General features: G+C 36.7%; 1 protein-coding gene across 1 annotated transcript in view; it reads right to left on the bottom strand.

The window, feature by feature from the left end:
* The window catches only part of TTC27 (tetratricopeptide repeat domain 27), a 143,132-nt gene that overhangs the window by 46,455 nt on the left and 74,194 nt on the right, over positions 1–22,483 (bottom strand). Inside the window, exon 10 of the mRNA XM_074863362.1 lies at positions 20,215–20,328. Coding sequence (XP_074719463.1) covers positions 20,215–20,328 — 114 coding nt within the window. The remainder of the gene's footprint in view (positions 1–20,214; positions 20,329–22,483) is intronic.

Genomic DNA, 22,483 nt, shown 5'->3' with positions numbered 1-22,483 from the left:
CAACCTATAAGGAGCTCGCTTTTTGCAATATGTATGAACTAATTATTGTAGATATAAAAGAAGTGTGAGTACTAATAAAGTTGAGCCTTTGTGCATTAAATGATGGCTGGGCTCCCTCTGCGTTCTTTCAACACAGCCACAATTTTTCCACCATATTTTTCATCTGCTCAAAAGCTTATTTTCACAGACTGTGTCAATAATCATAGTTTATTTTGTTTTTCTGACTTCTCCCACTGCTAACCAGGCATCCAGCTGTTTCCCACTGACCACACCCTATTTAAAACATTAGTTTTTACTACTTTTGTACCTGATTATTTGCTATGCACTTATCAGTACCACCATCTCTACCCTTGTTAGCATCTTACATTTCCTTGTACCCTCTGAATCAAACCCTAGTTAATACCTCTGGAACTCCAGTGGTGATGGTCCACCCAAGAGTTCTTTCTACATGAATGCTCCCAACAGCCATAAACCACAATGTTTCTCTATCACCTAACCTCAACCAACACGTTGACTGTGGCATTATCTTGCCCTGCTTTTGCCCTTCTCTAACAACTCTAAGACGTCCCAGTTCTTACAGGTTTTTAACATATTTAACATGGGTTTAGCCTGAGTTATGCCAAAGGAAACTGATACTGTCATACGTTCCACTTTCGCTCTATCGCTATGGTCCAGCATCTATTACCTAACTGGTACCTTAATTCTGAGAAGGCAGAATAGGATGAATGAAAAAGTACCCTTCAGTCTTTCCTAACCATTAACCCCAGATGCACAACATTTCCATGATGTTCTTGTGAGTCTCTGGTCTTTTTTCTTCAATTTCTCCCAAGTCTGACAATTCCTTCTGAAAATCTCACACATCAGCCTGACCTCTCCACACTCTGCCTAACTACCTATTTCCATTTTCCTTGCCCTTCTATTTCTGTCCATAACCTCTGTATGTTTTATAGTCAGCAAGTTGATGTCACAACTCTATTGTTCTTGTATTCTAGCTGCTCCCTTAGCTCTGTGCTTCTTCCAGTAATTCTCCTGTCAGCTGTGTGCTCTGTGGGTAGGTTTATTTAGCAGAAGTCAACAAATCTTTAGCAAACTATGCAGCCTCCGTAATGTTTTCCTCCTTCATATCATAAAAACACCAAGCTTCAGCATCTGCATCTATGACTGCTGGTTACAGCTTGTTCATAAGCTTTGCCAAACAATATTTGATGCAAATTAATTTTAATGTCCTCAAAGATGATGAAAATACCACCATTTTTGTATCCATCTCTATATTGTGAACACGAGCCAGCAGTGTGCCCAGGTGGCCAAGAAGGCCAATGGCATCCTGGCTTGTATCAGCAATAGCGTGGCCAGCAGGGACAGGGAAGTGATCTTGCCCCTGTACTGGGCACTGGTGAGGCCGCACCTCGATTACTGTGTTCAGTTTTGGGCCCCTCACTACAAAAAGAACATTGAATCACTTGAGCGTGTCCAGAGAAGGGCAACAAAGCTGGTGAACGGTCTGGAGCACGTGTCGTACGAGGAGCGGCTGAGGGAACTGGGGTTGTTTAGTCTGGAGAAGAGGAGGCTGAGGAGAGATCTCATCGCCCTCTACAACTACCTGAAAGGAGGTTGCAGAGAGCTGGGGATGAGTGTCTTTAATCAAGTAACAAGCGATAGGACAAGAGGGAATGGCCTCAAATTGTGCCAGGGAAGGTTTAGACTGGATATTAGGAAGCATTTCTTTACAGAACGGGTGGTTAGGTGTTGGAATGGGCTGACCAGGGAGGCGGTGGAGTCCCCGTCCCTGGAGGCGTTTAAGAGTAAAGTTGACTTAGCGCTGAGGGATATGCTGTAGTAGGGAACTGTCAGTGTTAGGTCAATGGTTGGACTGGATGATCTTCAAGGTCTTTTCCAACCTAGATGGTTCTGTGATTCTGTGATTTTCCCCTGCTTTGTCCCACTTCCAGTGCTACTCCACAGCACCAACATCATCAGGAAAAAGAAAATTAACCCTCCACTCATTTAATCCCATCTTCTGCTTCTTTTGGTCACCACCTGCTTAGCTTTCCAGCCTCTGCCTTAGTCCACTCTTGACCCAAGTTTAGGTTTAGAAGCTAAATACATACCAATAAATACCATAAACAGAAACTTTCCCTTCAGACGTCAAAACTAATACAAATTTCCCCCTTTTAGCTCTGCTTGCTGATCTTATGAAAATTACAAACTACATAGGAGTGAAACCTACTATATTTGCTGAACACCTAACATCCTAGCCCCCTGTTTGAAGAAAGTAGACTAGCAGTATGTCAAAACTTAAGTACATCCTCAAGAAAGGGAGAAGGAAGGCTTTGCAAAAAATTGAGCAATACTGAAACAACAAATTAGTATATTAATCTTAGATTAAAAATTAAATAGATAATGTAAGTTTTACAAATGGCCAACTCTGGGCATCTGCCTATACTTATCAACCTACATACCTTTTTAAGTGCCAAAGTATGAACACCAGTAGAGACTGCCTGGGTGGGTCTTAGCTTATGGATCAGGCACTGAAATGTCTGATGGCACAAAGACACAGCTGGAATTGTTCAGCTGCCTGAAAAAAGGTGTTTGAAGACAATGGGCATAAGTAACAAAAATGCATCTGTACGGAAAACAATCCTGCTCTCTCATCTCATTATTACTATGGTTTCTAAGAGTTTAGCAGGTGTATGGCCCAAACTGAACTGGGCTCACCTATGTTATTTACTCAAGAACAAAGTAGAGGAAAGCTTTGTAAAAGTAACAGCAACTACATGTGTAACTCTGTGGTTGTACAATTACAAAGTTTTTATTTTATTCATAAGCTAATTTTACAAATTAAGAATAAACAGGAAAATTTGTCATCGAAAAGCTCCTTTGATTCCTTACCACAGAACCTGGTCACACAAATAAAGAGTTTCTTCTGCTTTGCATTCATGAAACAAAACCAGGGCATTTTCTTAAACTTATGCAACTAGAAGCTCTTGTGGACCCTGTAATATTTACAGACTTCTGTAAAACTTCCAGAGATTCATTGTTAAATTAATTCAAACTTTCACGCACCTTAAGACCTAATTCTAAATGCTTTAAAATCTTCACTTTTGGGGGCAGTGATATTAAAATACTTGTCTAACAGAAAGCCTACATAATTCTTGAAGCTTCAAAACTTTAAGTGGCTTTAGTATTTTTTAAACTGTCCTCTGCCAAATTACATTTTCTAACAATAAAGCCTGAAAAATGCTGCACAAGAAAGAACTATAGTCCAAGTTAATTTGGGATTTATTATGACAGTAACTGTCACACCTTCTTCTGCAATAGTGTACTCAGTAACACATAAATACAGAATTACTAATAAAAGCTGCATTCCCGCTGAAGAAAGCATATATAATCAGTGTCCGAAATTCAGAAACTGTATGTACATTAGGAAGCAGGTGACAAATAGAGAGAATTAAATACACAGAATAATCAGGGCTTCCAAATTTTCTTTCCTGTGAATTAGATCAGATATTCCAAGCTTTTCTAATGTGCTATAAGTATTTTAGTACCTTGTGGATATGTAATTAGCTTGAGTTACACTCTTTTGGCAAGCTTACTTTAAAAAAAAAGCAAAAAATTGTATTTACAATCCAAACAACAAAGTTGTTTCAACAGCTCTTTGTCAACCTAAGAGCTCCTGTAACCAAGACCACTGGGACAAATGAAACATACACAGACTTCTAAAATCCAATGGTCAAAATACTTAATCTTCCAGTGAAGCAATGCCAGAAACTATGAAGCAATAAAACAGTTTTCATAAAACAATGCAGTAAAGTTTTGCTTAATGGGAGAGAATAATTTCTCGTTGATAAATATGGATATAATGTGGAAACAATGAAAACAGTTGAGATTAGTCTAAACTTCATGGGGGAGATTTTGACCAAATAGTGCTTTCTTTATTGATTGCCAATTTTATCACTAGATAAGAAGACAGAAAACCAGTACATTTGGACTTATTACATTCAACCATTATTCAGAATGGCATTTTGACATTTAAGACAACTGTTGCTTGGAAATGAAAATGACTTAAAGAAATAATGAGCTATCCTTCTAAAAAGCTCACAGATGATATATTTCTTTTAAATGATGAAAATCTCCAAATAGTCAAGAGCTAAAGCATCCAAACACAAAACAAAAGCTATTAAGCAAGGATGCATTTCAACATCAAGAAAGAAACCCTCCCCCTCATTTATCTAATTTTCAAAGGCAAATTATGACATTAAGTACTTGTGGAAAATTTATTTCAGTGATCACTATTATAAATTATGACTTGTGATTCATGGAAAGTCAAAAAGACCATTTCTTACATTGTGCAAAGATGCCAAGATGAAGAGCACTACTTAGTGAAGATCTTACATTACTCACATTCTCGGAAGGCTGAAAATGTTCTGTGAGAACTCCGCAGAAGTTCAATTCTTAAAAGGGCAAAAATCTTACCCTCTTTTTACCCCTGTCTTGGTTTCATTAAAATCTTGTAGCCTTGAAGACTTACATTTTTGCTCACTCTACAAGCTCACCCTTTCAGTCATTCTTCCAGTGAAAGTATTGATTGATAGGGTTGACCACAAATGGTGTGTATATTTAAACCAACTAGAGGACTATGTATCAGACTGCTCTCTAGGAACTAACAGCTGGTTTAAAATTTGTTAAAGCCAACTTTAAAATGTTGTATAGCACTGACTGGCTACTTTGTATTGTAAATGAATGGTTACAGGGCACCTAGAACACAGGAGCTGCAAAGATGTCAGGATGCTTCACAGAGAGAAACTACAAACAAGGCAACGCCAACTCTAGAACTATAAAAACAAGCAGTGCTTGAAATGAAATTAACTGAAACATTCAAGGAGAAGGCTTCAGGCTGCAACTTTTCAAAGCTAAGTCGGTTTGCATTGAAATTGGTGTTTTAACTACTTTGACCAATGTTTGGGTAAGAACTTGATTGTAAGCAATCACTACTTTGAAAGAAATCACAATGTTCAGTGTCTGAGGTTATTTGCTTTTTTAAAAAAAGTCATAAGAAAATGGCTCCAGTTTCTAGCAGCTTTACACACAGAATAAAAAAAGGTTGATTTCTTTTAACTGAAATGAAAACAACTTTCTACGTGTATTCTTTCAAACTAGCATAATCAGTTTTTAAACAGCAGAATAACTCCCCAACTAATACTTTTATTTTTTCCTCCCACTCTAGACTGGACACAGAAGTCTCCTTGATCTGGAAAGAAAAGAGGCCTTCTTGTACTGGATTCAGCACTACTCACCCCACAGTATTTTTTTAGTAGCTTATTTTGATGGCTTCTTCAGTTAAGATGCTCCATCTCTCTAGAGCATAAGTACTCACAGTATTCCACACGCTGGTTTATGGCTTCTCCTCTGCTATCTCCTATTTCCTTTTCCCCCTAAACAGCTAAAGAAACTCGGCATCAGCTATCCCTCAGCAAATACTTAAAAGTTTAAAGCTTCTGGGCTGAGAAGAATGCCAGTAGATGCTTTTTCAGGACAGACATCTCTGTGGCATTTGCACACAGGTTTAGTTTCACTGTCAGTGCCTGATATTAACCTGAGAATAATGCAGTACACTCTCCAAGACAGATTATGCCTAGAAAATTTTCTAAAATGTTTTGAGTTTGATGCATTTAAGGCTGTTACCTCCTTTAAAAGCATAAGCAAATAAAATTATTTTTAAACCAAGGTTGTGTCCATTTTTTGGCAAAGGAGGAACCTGCTTCCAACCTTTAGAAAGATCTAATTGATTTGGTGCCAGAAACCATCTATTCTGGTGTACTGTGATCTTTCCTCCCCACCCCTGTCAGGTGTTACAATAAAGTGTTATATAAAATAAATTATCTCAAGCATTTGTGTTTTGTAATATATAACAGGTATAGTCTTTGAGGTGTAGTTCTTCCTCAGAAAAGACACAAACAGAAGGGGATAGTCAAGCTGAACCCTTTTGTTTAATAACTTTTATACACAGTATTGCATTGTTAGTTTAGGTATGATACTCAAATATACATGCCTCTTTATGACCCATTTAATCTATTCTGTATTCCACCTCGAACACCATGCTCAAGAAGAATAATCTATTGGAAACACCCTGTACTTTTTCTATTGCTGGAAGATTTGAGTTTACCTACCATATACCTCACATTTGCATTTTCCTTATGGTAAATTGTACAATAGTGTGTGTGTATATATATATATACACACACACAAGAAATAAAAAAAATTACAAGTTGTCTGTAAGTAGCAGAAAACGCCTAATTCAAGATTTATCACAAAACATATTATAAGTAAATATACTATAAACAAATATTCAAAATAAACATTTATATATAGCAAAAACATTAATTAGAACTTAAGAATTAGACAGTAATTTCTGAAGAACATAAATGACAAATACTTAAAATAAAATTAAGAATTTCAGAGGAAGAGTTCTTAAGACCGCGTTATTAATTGCAAGCATGTGAACATTTTCAGCTTCCTCCTACCTAAGGTAGCGACTGGATGGTATTTTGTTAAAGAAATAGATATCTCAAGGGAAAAACACAACACAACACATGATATAATCAGGTAACTCAGTGCAGTTTTTTACTGGCAATCACACCAAGCATGATTCTTTCATGTTACTTACATGTCCTTAGAAGTCTGTAAAAGCAGGAAAAAAATATTGTCTAGTAACCTGAAACCACAGATATTCGGCTGCTCTAATTGCTAACAGCTCTTTTTGCAGTACTAGAAATAGCCAACTTTTTCCTTTTTACACCAGGAAAGTGCTCTTTTGCTGAAATCTGTTTTTCAACTATTCTTACTCAGTTGCAAATCTCAAGAACACCTTTAGTTATTTGGTGAAGGGGACAGGAGTATGAAGAGAAAAGACAGACAAGTTGAGTCTCTTTTGTCCTGAATTTGATCAGAATGTCTCAGATAACATCTTGGGACACCCATTTTTTTCCCTTCTTACAAAAAAAATTATCTTTTTCCTAAGAATAGCTTCCCTATACAGTGAAACCTTGACTGATACCCAGTAGTTTCTGTTGAAAAATTACTTGGCAGGAAATACACATTCTTCCAGTAGCTGAGCCTGACCCAACAACCATAGAGTATATGATGGTAAGTACATTAGAAATATGACACACAGGCAAAGTGTTTAAACTTTAGCAATCCCAAAGAAAGTCAATCACATATAAAGTCATCTGTTTTCAGTATATGTATTTTCTTGAAAGACATCCAATCCAGTTCTTCACATGTTCCTGGAAAGCTCTCTATACATCAGGGAAAAACAAACAAACCCCCTATCATTCTCTGTTAATGATTGATCTACTCACCAAAGAGGAAAATAAGCATCTTCAGCAACAACTGGCTTGAAATAAGTTTGATTTCCAGTAAAAAATGAAAGCACTCTAAATGCATTAAATATTCCATGCCTGATTGTATGACATATTAAAATAGAAGCACATCAAGCTCCCCTGAAGACTCAGTTCTTTATCAGAAAAGGAGGAATCCACAAAAATACAGTTCTTTCCACAATCATATAGCAGTGTTGGGCACAGCCTGTCTGGTACACAATCAATTAAGAAACCAAACCAAAATAAAATTTTCATTCAGCTGGATGGAGTTTTATGGTCTGTGCTGGTCACTTGCACCAAACAGGTTAAGAGACAGAGACTGGACAACAGATCTTGTGCTATTTCACCAAAGAGCAACTACAACTAAACATGGACTCAGGATACTAACAACCTTGCCCAAGAAAACCATAGGCTGTAGAAACAAAATGACAGTCAGTGCAACACATACACCCTTTAATCAGTTAATAGCCTCAATTACTTAACCGAGGACAATCAGCTGCAAGTTCTAGTGGTACCAGTCTTGCACTGGAGGCAATTTTCTTGCATATCTTCAGGAGGAGGTAGCACACCACTTTCAGAGCAACAGATGCACTTTGGTTTCAGCTGTCCCCTTTTACTTGAGATACTCTAAGTATCTGGGTGAGAGAAAGAGGACTGAAAGACAAATAAGTCCTCCTCCAGCAGCTGCCACCACCTACTTCCTGCTACCATATTTTCCAGGGGAGAGAAGAATGTGAGCTCAGGAGTTTGCTGGGCCTCTGGCCATTCATCCAACCCTCAGCCTGCACCTTTAACGAAGAACCAGAGGGAAGAAGGCAGATTTCAGACCAGATGAATTGTCCTGGCAAGGTGCAGCCTCAGAGCTCCTGAAACAGTTTAAGATTGCACTATAATTTGGCGTTTTATAACTTAAGTGTCTAAACTTGCACCATTATTAATGAGCTTTGTTTGCACACATTTTACACAGGGGGAAACGGAATAAAGCAGGAGATGAAGCGTTCTGTGGTAGAATCATTTACTGCATGTTTCTATTTCTAGGCAACTTCAATGTTTGCACAGATCTGCATCTGGAAAAATGGGCAGGTATAGCCTAGCAATGTGTGTAATAGCTACAAACAATAATATTTATGCCATTTAAAATCTAGTTCAGACATGGTAGGTCATATCACTTACAAAAACATCTCCACATCTGTCAAAACGCCCAAGTGTTATCACAAAACCACAGTGCTATAGTTGTCAACATTCAGACAGACAGCAATACTATGAAGAAACTGGGTAACTGCTAAAGCAAATGGAAATACTGAAAAGAGCCAATATCATATCATATCATCATAGAACTCTCCATACACTGATCCAAATGATTATTTCAATCAATGGTCCTTAAATCAGTTTGGAAAGTTCAGAAGCCAAATATATTCCTCAATTCATAACTATAACTGGAACAGGAACTAAATGAGTTGAGTTAGGCCAGCAAACAGTTCTCTGGTTAGAAGCTACATCCAGCCAACACTGTTGCAAAGTTTGTCTCCAGTACAATAATTTCTAATCAACCGATTCTTTACATATTAGATTCCAAAAATTTCCTACCTCTGAACATTTAGAAACCACGTAGTTACCATATTAAATATTTTTTTAATAACCCAACCCTCCCTGTAACTCACTGGAGAACTAGGCCCTTGGCATGATGGAAATTCCTTCAGCAGAAACATCTACCAGAAAAAGCAATTCTAACTCCCTACTACAGCATCACAGTTATAAACTAATTTCAAACCATGAACATTTTCATTTTGGAATTAGTTCTTGTTTTTGTGATACAATCTTTTAATCTAAAAAAATAAAAATAACATTTTCCCTCATTAATTACACAATAGTCCATTCTTTTCTATTTTATCTTTTCCACAAGCGTTATTTTTCTTCACTATTTCTAAATTTATCTCACAAAGATTTGTCATCAGTTTAATGATCTTTTTTACAAATCCCTTCACCCCACTTTCTGTGAATCCATACTCTCTAGGTCAATGATTACATATCTCTGTGGCTTATACTTCATCAGTTTTGTTGCAGAAACTGATACGCTGAAATTTTACTCTTAACTGGTGTTCGAGAAGTAAACTGCCTAAAGCATTCTCCTTGATTATCCCTGGTATTGACCTACATAATAGAAGTAAAATGCTTCCAATGTAATGTTTTCAGACTCTACCCAAATTTGGCTGTACAACCACTTTCTTGCCCCTACTGTAAAACTTGAGAGTAATTCTTTTCAGCTTTTATCAGATTTTCCTTTGAAAATCTCCTTTGACAATAAATGCATTGGCTTCTCTTAAAATCACAGTTTGTACGCTGACCTGAGGAAGTAAAATTTTTTTTTTGTATCAGGAAAAAAGAAAAGCCTTACTGACAGACTGTTTACTCTTTCTTTATTGAGTGAGTATACAAGGACAAAAGCAAGGACCACTAACTATTGGCATTTGCTAAGTCAGCTTTGACTTACTACCTATTCCAACTTTTACAAGTACTAGAGCACCACTATTGTCCATATTCTTTTACTTCAAATACTTTTAAAACTAAAACCAGTCTCTAGTCTCTCATTTCCTGCAATGGTTAAAGAAGCACTAAAATACCTTCTAATGGAAAAATTTTTCAAGAACAATGCTGGATCACTTTCAAAATATTAAAAAACACATAGACACAAACACTTCTATCAATAACATTTGTCTCATTGTTATTGTACTACTTCCCAGCAACTGTTTTTGTAGGTCTTAGCTTCATTTCAGCAAATAAGAAGGCCCTATCTACTACACACATGACTATAAATGAGTCTTTCAAGACCTAATTCATCCTCTGTTTTGAGGAACAGTTCACTGTGGCCCTGGAACTTCTTGATCTGCAGTAACCTATGCACTTAGTGCCTTCTCATCATGCCAAAAAGTTTCATTCATTTAGCAGTCTTTGCAGGGGAAGATTGGGGGTATATTCCTTGGAGAAAACTGTGAGAGGACAAAGAGAATTGCCTTGTTTTATTGAAATAATTTAATTTCTTACCTGTAATAAACTGATCACCACTACTGAATTATAACTGCAAAACTATCATCATCAGGGCATTTTATACTTGCTCTGCATATATGTGTATTCTTCTTGAGAACTATTAAAATCTGAAAAGAATGCAAAATTCATTGTTTGTCTTAATTTGGCTCTTAAAAAGCCATTTTATGGAGTAAATGGTTTCCATACTTTTAATAGACTACTGCCCTAATCAACCAAAATATGCATACAGATATGTGTCGTTGAAGATAAATCGTATTTGAGCCAGAGAGAACCGATAAAAATTTATACAATTTGAATTAATAAACTTCATATTATTTCAGTCAGCAAATAATTTTGGGGTTTTTGTTATCACTGCTTTATGTGTTCAGGTTTTTTTTGTTTTTTTTCATCTGCAACTTAATGTTAGTTTCTTTTAAAAGACTAATTTCCATCAGTGATGAGAATCAAGACTGTCTTTCAATTATACATAGCCTTATTTCCATCTTATTTTTAAAATCAGGAGGATCCAATGCAAACATCTTTAAGACAACTGTATCTTCAGCATAAAGCTCCTGTTTTTTTAAAATTTAAGTATTAGAGCATGACAAATAGCATTTCTCACATCCTAAATAAAGTTAACACGGCATTGTTTTAAGACTTTTCTAGATAGAAATGAAAGTGTGATTCACAAATAAAGCAAATGTACACTATTATATCAATTAAATAAAATTATAGGTGTTGTAACCAGAAAGACAACTATTGATGCATTTTGCATTTACAATTTGCTCCTTTTTTATAGATATCTTAGAAATGCATAGGTTCTGATTACACTGTTTTACAAATCATTAAAATTAGCAGATCTCAGTGTTTCAGGCCTAATTTTATAGAGTAAACAAGAAAAATATGCCTTCTTGCCTTATCAGCTCCCAAGGAGTTTCTCAACTCTGAATAAAGGTTTTGAGCTATGAAAGAAAATATGTCTTTGCACCTGCGTGGCAGCTGTTGAAGGCTGGTTTACTACTTCAGTGTACTCTCATTCCAGATACTTCACCAATAATTTTCACCAGATCATACGTCCAATTGTCTTTAAAATGTTGGCATCAAAACATATCCTGCTGGCGTATTAATTTAGATTACTGATTTTGTAATAAAATGTTGTAATACAATATCTAAATATTAATTGGATGTACCAGTTTTTCTCTATCCTACCTTACGTCATAACTGCGCTATCACTTCAACTTTGTTGTTCTACAGGTAGTGACTGCATCATCAACAGAGATGATGAATGTATAAAGATATTAACAGTTTTAAGTAAACAGTTCAGCTAAATTATCAATTTTAAACAATTCTACACTTCTTACTCTATTAAAAAAATAGATTTATTACTTCTGGTTAACCTTATTTCAGAGAGTGAGCTTTTAGAAAAAATATGCTTGTTTTACTTACTACCTTTAGTAGGCCTTCTATCTATAATGTTTTTCAGCCTAATTCTCTGGTGTACCAGTTAAAACTATTTCTTTTTTCTACTTTACGTGGTGGAAAACTACTGTTTATACAACATTTCCCAGACCTTTTCCTTTGTGATATTCTGGTAATTCATTCTTCCCCACTCCATTACTACTTTGTCCTCAAGCAAACAAATTAATTCTTCACCTTAAGCTTACTCCCTAAGTATCCCCAACATGTTTAAGCAAGTTTATCATACAAAGTTATCCACATCATAACAACTTCAAACTCCAGAATTATTCAGGAAGAGACTACCTCTTGAATCTACAGTACTGGTTTCACTTATACAATCACTTTGATGTCAGTAAAGGGGAAAGCCAAAAATTTGTAAAGCATCTATGCAAGAGAACTTGAAGTACTGGACTACCAAGAAGAGTTTTTGCATATCTCCAGGTAAACTTTTCAGAGGTGAGATGATGTCAATAGATGTTGATAGCTGGGGCAGAAGTTATTGATTAGGGTGCTGGAACTGTACATGTCTGTATTTTTTCTAAAATGAGTCATGTAGTAGATTCTTAATGTGAAAGGTTTTGTTTGTTGTATCAGGCCCTGCAACTGTGTATTTCACTTTGAAAACAGTACTAGATGGCTAAGAAACAAATATTCACTTAGGTTGTCAATGTCATTTTACTAAAAAAAGCTTCAACTTCTTTAGCCAGGGCTTTTGCAGCTGGGTGGGGAAGGAAAGCACACAAGAGGAAATGAGTGCAACAATCCCAAATTAAATATAAAGCATTTTGATATCAAAACAAGCAAAAAGAGGTCAAGGTTATGAGTAGAAGATAACTGGGTTCATGAATGTCTGACGTAATATTTCCTTTTCATTTGATACTGAGAGCCAAGCAGTATACCAGGCAATTTAGAGCATCTCCTGTGCAACTGCCATTTGGAAAGTTTTGTTGTAGTCAAACACCACCACCTAAAGAAGCATGGTAAAACACATGAGGCCTCTAACAGCACAACAGCATTACTGACTTTCAGAATGCTGAGCTTACTGTTCTGGACAAATACTGAGCCCAAAGTTACTGAGTGCCAGTGCCAACGATAGGGGTTTTGATGTTAAAGCCTGTTAATGACTTCAGCCTCAGGACAAATCCACTTACAGGGGGCATAAAATCTTCAGAAAAGTACTATGTATATTTTTTTACCTTTATCCCATTTACATTTATGTTTTTACTTATTTTAATGTTACTTATCTGAAATAATTTATAGTTATTACATTATCAAGCAAATGTACCTTCTTGAATGTTTTTGTTTTCAAAGAAAAAACCTTTTCACCTATCAATGATGTTATTAATTTTTCTGATGCATCAAAAGCTGTAAGCAGAACTTCCCCTAAAGTCTCTAGAAGCTTGATTTACAAGCTTAGTTGTGAAGGATGGATTTAAAACCAGACCACTCATTTTTTGCTGCAAAAGCAAGAATACTGATATCATCCATCAGTTTACCATGACAGCACTGCATTTAAAATTAGTCCAAATACAGGCTAGGTCATTTGGCGCTTGGGGAAAGAACATCCCCATTTCCATACATGCATCATGCCCCCTTTTTGGTATGCCTGCAGCTTGTTTGTTTGCAGTATAGCACTGTAGTCTCTCTCTTACTCTGCAGTCTCAAATGCCAGATATATCTGCCTAACTTAACTTTAATCTGCATCTTTATGTGAGTCAGGAACAGAAGAGGTAGTTGTAGTCCCCCTCCCAAAGAGATCTGCATTGAAGGTTCCCCCTTTTCTATCAGGGGTCTTGACGTTTTTGTCACAGCTCAGTATAGCTGCATACATCTGCCCTAAACCAGCAGACATATGTCTCATGCAATCATATGTGTGGAGACTCAGCCACGGAGGACAACTGCATCTTGTGTAGATTGATGCAAGTCCCCTGTTTGTAGCTAGTGATACTGCCATTGGTGACAGTAGTTAAAAACAGTCTGCACAGGGTGCAAAACCTGCAGAGGAACTGCATATGCTTCAAAATAGCAAGCCTGCATTAAGTTCCAAACTGTTGTGGTTACACTGCTTTTATAGGTCCCAAATCAGCTTGCTCTGGGGGAAGGCACACTGCAGTCAGTGCTGAAAAACAGATCCAAAGACTTCTTGCATCAGCTTTGATTTCTGTTTTTCACTGAAGGAGGAAGTAAGGACAAGGATGGAGGAAGAAATAAAAAGAAAAGCTATTGCTGTTAATTTAGAATTTAATTAGAATATAGGAGGAACAGACAAGTGCCTTAACAGATAAGGGAGAGTCTGGTTCATACTACCTGGCATACGCATTGGACAATGAGACTCAAGAAAATCTGTCTACCAGTACTGGGCTATTTCAGAAAATGGTTTGTTAGCTCACTGCAGGATACCTATCCCTAGATTTGCAATGATATTTATGACATACAGCTGTAAAGATTCATCTATTCAAATTAGCAATAGGTGGGAATAGAGTGTCCTCCATGCCTTACATCTGGTCTGATTACATGTGGAACTTAATTATTTTAATTGTTTATTTCATTGAAGTTGAGCTTATAATGCTTATGCCTTCCAGTGCAAAGCTTAGGCAGAAAGATGTGAATGTTGTGTCCTGGATCTGTTGATACTCATATTCCTCTTTGGAACTTGCTGTCATCACTTTGTCTATTAAAAAAAAGTGTAGTATTACTATTCCATATGGTTTAAGGATTCTCCTGTCTGACATTATGACTCCTAATATCATCATTCAAGTTGTCAGGACATTGAGTGAAGAGACTCTAAAGGGAGAAAGGCAAATCCTTTCAGAGCTAATATTCAATGGGAAACGTGGAAAAAATGGGAGGCTTAGTATTTTTGGCTACTTTTAGAAAGACCATTGACACTAGAAGTGGAACAGCTCAGGTACTTAATTCTCAAATGAGCAAAAAGGTTTGTACTTTAAAAGTACTACCTGAGAAAATATGAAGAAACTTTAGCACAGGAAGAATGGCTTCATTCTTTTCCCCACACCAGCTAATAGTGCTGATCCAAACTGGCAAATACAACAGTGCAGTAGAAAACTTCTAGGCAGAAATCATTACATGGAAAATTATACTATTCAATATTCTCTTTTTCACCAGTGGCACAAAACCACTTCAGTTATTCCTGAATAGCTCTTGGCAGACTGGATCTCTGAATCCCCTTGCCTGCCCCCGTATGGTAATTGCACAGTGGAAGAAAAATGGGGGCAGCCAAGCACCACCACATTAATTACTTTGAAGTGTGTAATGAGTTCAGTGTATCTCCAGAATCACTTAAGTCATGTAACATCTTCTGTCAAATCTGTCACCTGCTTAAGCAAAATGAAATACATTCTGGAAAAGTGTGTCTTGAGACTATCACCAAGAGGTCACCCTCTTCTGATTGCTTTCTGAAGAAAGAAGGTTTATTTCTAGCCTTCTGGAGACCTTGTGATCTTGCACAGAATTCATTAAGGAAAGGTTTTATAAGACACCTGGGTTTTCTCCTCTTCTTAAACACTTTTTAGAACATGTTCTAATAATATATACAATTCATAATAGTTGAGAACTATTGGGATATCAGTGCAGGATCTCTATAGGATAGGAGAGGTCTGTCTTCCACTTACTACTCTTCTGAAGGAAGTGAGTTAAATCTCTCAGTTCACCAGTGCATCTCACAGTAACTTTCCATTAAAACTTTCAACGTCATGTGAAACAAATTTATTAGCGATTTTCTCCTCCTTCCTCACCTTTCCCATTCCATACACAACTAAAAGCAACTATTAAAATATTATTTAATGTAATCCTAGAGTACAAGAGGGGGTTAAAGAATATGAATAGGAACTCCTAGTACAGTGACCTAATAGTTTAGCTGAACAGACAAAGTGATATCATTCCCTTGGTCATACTAAAAGTCTCTCTACATTGCTCCAACCATGGTCTTGAGAGGCCTGGCCAGAAAGATATGAGACTTGAGAAGCAAAAGAATTGGGAAAAATCTGTTACCCTCAAACCTCTGTAGATCAGCCTAGTGGGAGAAAGACTGCTTCCCTCTCCCTTTTGAACTCTTCCCTTAAGTATTTATTTTGTCCAACTTAGAACAACCACCAAATAAAGCAAAGTACAGGAAGCAAGTTGACAAGGAGGTGACAGTTTAGTTTTGAAAATAAAAAGGATATGTTTCTATGATAAATGACGTAACTTTCTTGCAGAACCATTAAAAGACCAGTGTGAAAAAAACAAAACAGCAAAGTTGCATTCAGGGTCATAGAGCTCAAGATGCCAGTTCTGTTAGATCTATACCAGCCTTTTCTTTCTATAGGTGTACATAAACTCTTTTTAGATTTGAAAGACTTGAACACCAACTAGCATGTATTTATAGCAAGAACAATTTAAAGAAAAAAATCATTATTTCCCTTTTTCATACACACAGAAAAACATTAGTTGCTGGAGAAAATGACACTCTGAAGTATTATTTAAGTGAAAATTACAGGGCAGTTGACACAGAATTCCCAACCACATACATTTGTGTATGACTAAGGATATAAAACAAGATCTCATGTGACCTTTCAATCTTAGACATAATGATTAGCCTATAATATTGCTAGTCGTCTCCCAGCTCTCCTGAAGTCTTATTAAAAACACCCTTTCAAGACACATTTCTCTCCCCCCTAACAGGCAAATTCCTTTGCTGCCAAGAAAAGCAAGCAAGAGAGAACCGTATGAAATACTGCATATGTCGTGCTGCGTGGTAGGAAAACCAAGGGATTAGCTTACAGGCATGCTATCACCAGGTGCAGTGAGCAGCAGAAAATACAATCAGAAAAGGGGCACGTTAGCTGATAAAAGCTGCAAGTATAGAGGTATCGAGTGTAACCACCCAGGTCAAGCTGCAGGAAGGAGCTGTAACAAGTCACTGTAGGATAAACCTGAGCAGGCTACTGCTGTAATCAAGCACATGGCAGCTTCACCTCTTTCACTGCCAGTGTAATCCAGCAGTAACAGTGCTCTCACTTCACCATCCTTTGTACAAAGCACGGCATTTTAATTCATTTTGCTTCATCCTTAAAAAATATTTTAAAATCCACCGAAATGGAAGAGTACACTTGTTTCATACATCAAGAAACTACAGTGGGATGCTATCCTCTATGTGCTTTAAAAACTGGTTTGTTTGGTTTTGTCTTTTTTTTTTTTTTTTTAAATTGCTCCTCTCTTTTTGCTTTTTTTCATAGCTCCTAGACCACTCAAAATTCCTTTTTTCTCCCCATCCTATTACTTGAGCTCTGGCTGCACTTTCAGCATCAATTTGTGGTTTAACAGCTTATTCCAACCCATTTTCCACTATTAATAGTTTCTGAATTACCTTCTTACAATAGAAGGTAGGTGGAGATCCCAAAACTGATGTAGAAATGGCAGGTTTCTGATTATGTGGAGAGCTATTTATCAAAATCTTTTTTCTTCCTCTCTTCTTCTCTCCCTCTTTCCTTACTTTCCACTCTAGCACTTCTCACCCTCCCTCACCCACAGCCGTATGGAAAAAAATCCAAACATTAAAAAAATCGTACTGTATCCAGAGACACATTTTGGTTGGCAGTACCTTGATCCAGACTTCAATATATGTTATAGTGGTCATGATTAAACATTCTAGTGGAATGTAAAATAACTGTTTCAGCTCTGAAATAGTGTTTCCTTTTCTTAGGAAAACGGTTGGAAAAAAGCACTGGCTTTAGAAATCTTTAAACTTATATTTGTGGATCCAAACCTTAATTAGGCAAAAACTGGACAGAGACAACCAGTATCAGCCAGAAAAAGGTAAGAAAAAAGTCTCTCCTCACTTCCAGTTAGCTACTAGCTGAAGTACATTCCAGAGTACCCAGAATGATCATTTTAAAACCTGTTCCAAAGACTACATTATCCGTAGTTCAGCTTTTTAAAGTAATCAGAAAAAGGTTTTGAAAATGATCATTCCAATTCCTTTTGAAGCTTTCCCATTAGAAAAAAAAAAACCAACTTACAAAATAATTTCATAAAAACTGTTTAAAGTAAAGTAAGGATATATTTAATACTTGAAGTATGGCAGCTAAATTCAACCAATATACACTCATTTCAAAAATACCTGCAATTATTTTCAAATAATTAAAATAAGTTAAACAAAGTCAGGCCCACAAAAAAATGTAGCCGAAAAATGCTTTCTTTGACAAACCAACAACGTAACCTGGCTTGCTTTAGGGCTGAAAAGCAGCATATACCTGCCCAGTGATATTCGTCTAAAAAGATGCTTATCAGCTGAAGACTCACCATAGAAGCAGGTAAGGGTGGAAATAAGGAGAGTTACAGTAGACGAGGACAGGAAAGTCCCAGCATCAATAAGTCAGAGCCTGAGATAGCTCATGCACTCTTTAAACAACCCTAAAGTAACTTAGAGGATTTAGTTTACCACTTCTTATTCAAGCTGTGTTACAAGAATTTTTATAATTCCTTTAAATATTTGATATTGCAAACAATGGGGGGAATCTAATCATATTTAGATTATCCACATTATTACCCACATCCTCCCTTAATCTTCAATATCTAATCTTTCTACAGCAACCTGAACTAGTAAACATGAAATTGTAAAACAAACAAAAAGCTCCCACAAAAACAATTTGTATGAAAATTCTGTGGTTGTGAAATACACTTTCTACTGATAAATAGCTGCAGAACTTGCTAGCTCTTTGACATCTTCACGAAGATGATATATCAAAAATGTATGAAAATAACACTGTCCACCCTATGTTTTCTGATTCCATCTTAGAACTGCTAGAAACCATGATATTAAAAAATTCTGATCTGGTGGAACTCAGGAATGAAAACCTTAAATGGAAAGTTATTCAAGTTATTTGATTAATTTAGCACATATCAATCCTTAAACAACTTTTAACTATTATTGGAAACTGTGCTTGATACCGTAACAAATCAAGACAAATACGTCATTGTATTCAAACGTCTAGAAAACTTAATGAAAGCAAACATAAACATACTAAGATCAAAGATAATATTTAAAAATCACAGATTCTGTGTCTACTGTGAAGTCACCTCCCAAAATGTCACAGTGCATGCTAATCAGATTCTTCACATTACTGCAGTTGCAGCATATGAAGTCAGATGAATGTACTTGCAATGATAACCCCTTCAAGAAGATTTCTGTCATGAGACTGTCAAACTGTATAGTATAACAATTTTCCGTACTCAGGTTTAATCAAACTAGACAAAAATGTTGGAGACACTCCAACTGTTTTACGACTTAGGGCATCAAGGATCCTGAGATCGCTTTCCAAATGCTGTCAGATGCTACATCTCCCAGACTTGGAATCCTGGCTTCCTTGACACTCTCCTACTGACCTCAGGAAATTCCACTATAGCAACTCTATGTCCTCCTCAGCAAAAGAAAAATGCAGCAGCACATCCAACCTGCACTCCTTCAGAGATTCATGCATCAATAATGATTTTAAATGAAACATCAGCTTTTCAGGATTTAATTACATAGCACCATAATCTAAATTTTATACATTCCTGACTGTTTTAGTCAGCAGGACTGTTGCCCGATGGACATATAGGAACGCCTGCTGTTCACGTGTGACAACAAGACTTAACAGCATAAAGACGACAAATGACTGACAAAACCCTGTAATAGGAAGGGAAAAAAAAATCTTTATATAGCCTACAGACCTTTTCCTTGAAATATTTATTTTTTAAATAAATCCTATTAGCTGACATTTCAGATCTTAAAATTTCTTTTTTGTATTTGAAAACTGATCTTCTCTTTGTTTGGAGCAAGATTATTTAATCACTGCCTTAAACTTGCAATAAAAATATTAATCACTAAGTATCACACCAAAACTGTAAATTGAAAGTGCTGCTTTATTCACAAATGGGGTTTTTTTTGTTCTCACAATACCAACTACTATTTACAGGTTTCAGTCTTTTCTACAGATGATTTATTTGAGTAAAAACTATTAAAAAATATGATGTTAGTAGCAGCTTTACATTCATGAACTTCTACACAAAAGACTCCTCAGATCAGAAGTCAGAAACCAGAGGTAAGAAAACAGATTTTAATTTCAATCTTCCAAAACTTGCCATGTTTTTGAAAGAAAGTGACCATTTATTACTTCTGCATGTAAGAGTTTATCTCAAGACTGGCAGACATGAAAGAATTTGTGGTTTATGCATCTAATTTGGAGACACAATTAGAAAATTATTTGACTGCACAGTTCAGCGAGGAACTGCAGAAGCTCCTAACTCCTGCCTGTTTCCATTTGATATATAAAGAACCCCTGTTTATATCAAGACAGCTCAGAAGTCTTACCTGAATCTGCTTCATCGCCCGTTCCATTCTGCGAGTACTTCCTTTCTCAAGCTTGGTCCGAAGGAGTAAGGCTGATGTCTGAATGGCCCAGAACTTCGGCTGAGAGAGCAAGCACTGCAGAGAAAAATAACATTTTTTCATTATTTCATTTTAAAAGATACTGAAGACAGTAAAGTTTTTATCCGTGTTCTCAAGCATGAATGCTGTTTCCTATTCTGAAAGTCAGATATGTGGTTGTAGTATTTATTTGATGAATTGAAGGCTGTACAGACTACCTTAATCTATTTTCAATATAAGAGTGGCCATCAAAATGATTTTCTCCTTCTTAACTACTGCAGCACTGTGTGTACATGTACCCATATCGCATACACCAACTGCACAAATCAAAATGGCTACTCAGAATGAAAGGAAAAATAAAGAATTTGATAGTGAGCAGTCTGGCTCAGCCTTCTCCACACCTGTGTACCGGACAGCTGTAGACAGCAGCAGCGATCCTACTTTTTAAGGCTGAACAAAACCAGCTCTCTCTTGGCCTTTCCTCATATGCGAGGTGCTCCAACGCCTGCATTAGCACCACCTCCATTAAATAGGCTGAAATTGCTAAGACTCTGAAGAATATTAATTAATTTAGAATTTGCCATGACTTGAGAATAACAGGAAAAATTTTTGACGTGTAGATGTATAGGGAATATGGAATAATCTAGGTAAAAAGCTTTCCTAAAGACATGGTAAATTATCACTTGGAATGCACTGCCCTTGATGCCAGAATTTGGTGCCAGTCTCCAACCACTGATTTCTAGGAAAGCCCAATAGGAGATATGTAGCCAATATAATTTTGACATCCCTTAATAATGTACAGACCACCTGGATTCTTTCCAGTATGGTTTCAGACACAGTATACCATTTTTCTGTAAGATACTGACTTTGAAAAGGGAGACAGGAGGAAAACTTCCTTGCTAATTTTATTGACACTACAAATACGATCCAGCTTCTCTGAGAAAATAAATTTGTCCATAGATATTTGTAGACTGGAGAAAAAGTCCCAGAGGTTTTATTCTTTCCTCTCAAAGATCTCCCAAAGCATTAAAAAAGTATACTTTGCTGGTAGTTTGTGTGAAATGCCTGACAAATTTCTGTCATATTGTAATCAATTTGTTTTTCTTTTCCCTAGTGTTTTTCACAGGAAAGGAAGCAGAAACAAATAAGGTAAAACAAATTCTCTCTAAGCAAAACTACAATGGGAAGCGAGGCAACAGCAAATGAAAGCATAAATTAAAGCAGTATGAGTGCATGTATAGCCATCAGATACTTCAGCATCAGCTGATCCTCCCTCTCGTGACCAACAAATCTCTGCACTGATTCTTTCATGACTTCTACTCAGTATTACATTAAAAAGTACCCAGAGGCTTCTATACCATCCTCTATGTGCTGAGGACCTGTAAGTATTAGAGGAACACAATCACGATGTTCTATATTCCGTATACTCTCAAGTGCCCTTTCACAAATTATGACCAGTAAATCTGTTAACTGGTCCAAATCCTAGTTCTGAGAGCTCATCTCTCTCCTGTCTCATCATGGGAAGTTCAGTCTACTACCTATTTTTGTTTGGTCTTAAGACAAATCATCCACTGCGGGACACAAGCAAGGCATTCTTAACAGAGGACCCTGGTTTCTGAATTTATTCTTCGGTGGCCATTCCAGGTGGCTGCTAAAAAAACAAACACTTGAATAATGTTTACTTCAGCTTAATAACTTCTTTTGTGAGAAAGGTTACCCTTTCCCCCATTTTCATCACTACTGATATTCTGTCATTAATTTTTATTTTTTACTTAAAGGGAAATTTTTTCTCTGCTACATGGTGGTAGATACTAGTATTTATTTTGCATAGGAATACAACATCTCTCAAAAGAATAATGAAAACTAAAGGGTGTGACTAATACTGCTCCAAAAGATATTTTCAGTTCCAATTACAGCCCTTGTCCAGCAGCAGAGTAGTTGTCCCCTCACCTTAGCAACTGGCACAAGCAGGGCCCAGCACAAAGCCTCTGTCCACGCACTCCAGCTCTGCAAGAGAACCAGCAGCTCAGGAAAGCCTCTCCTCTGCCTCTACGTATACCTCCTATGCCACTGTCTAGGCAGTGATTTAAGCAATCATGTTGTATGAGGTGTGTATAAAGTCATATGAGGAGGGAGGAGAAGCGAAGAGAAACAGGGTGGAAGAAAGGCAGAGGTAATTATGTTTCACGCCTCTGCAAAAGCAATGACAGTC

The sequence above is a fragment of the Strix uralensis genome, chromosome 3 (genome assembly GCF_047716275.1).
Source record: "Strix uralensis isolate ZFMK-TIS-50842 chromosome 3, bStrUra1, whole genome shotgun sequence".
NCBI classification, from domain to species: domain Eukaryota; kingdom Metazoa; phylum Chordata; class Aves; order Strigiformes; family Strigidae; genus Strix; species Strix uralensis.
This window is presented reverse-complemented; position numbering and strand designations above follow the sequence as displayed.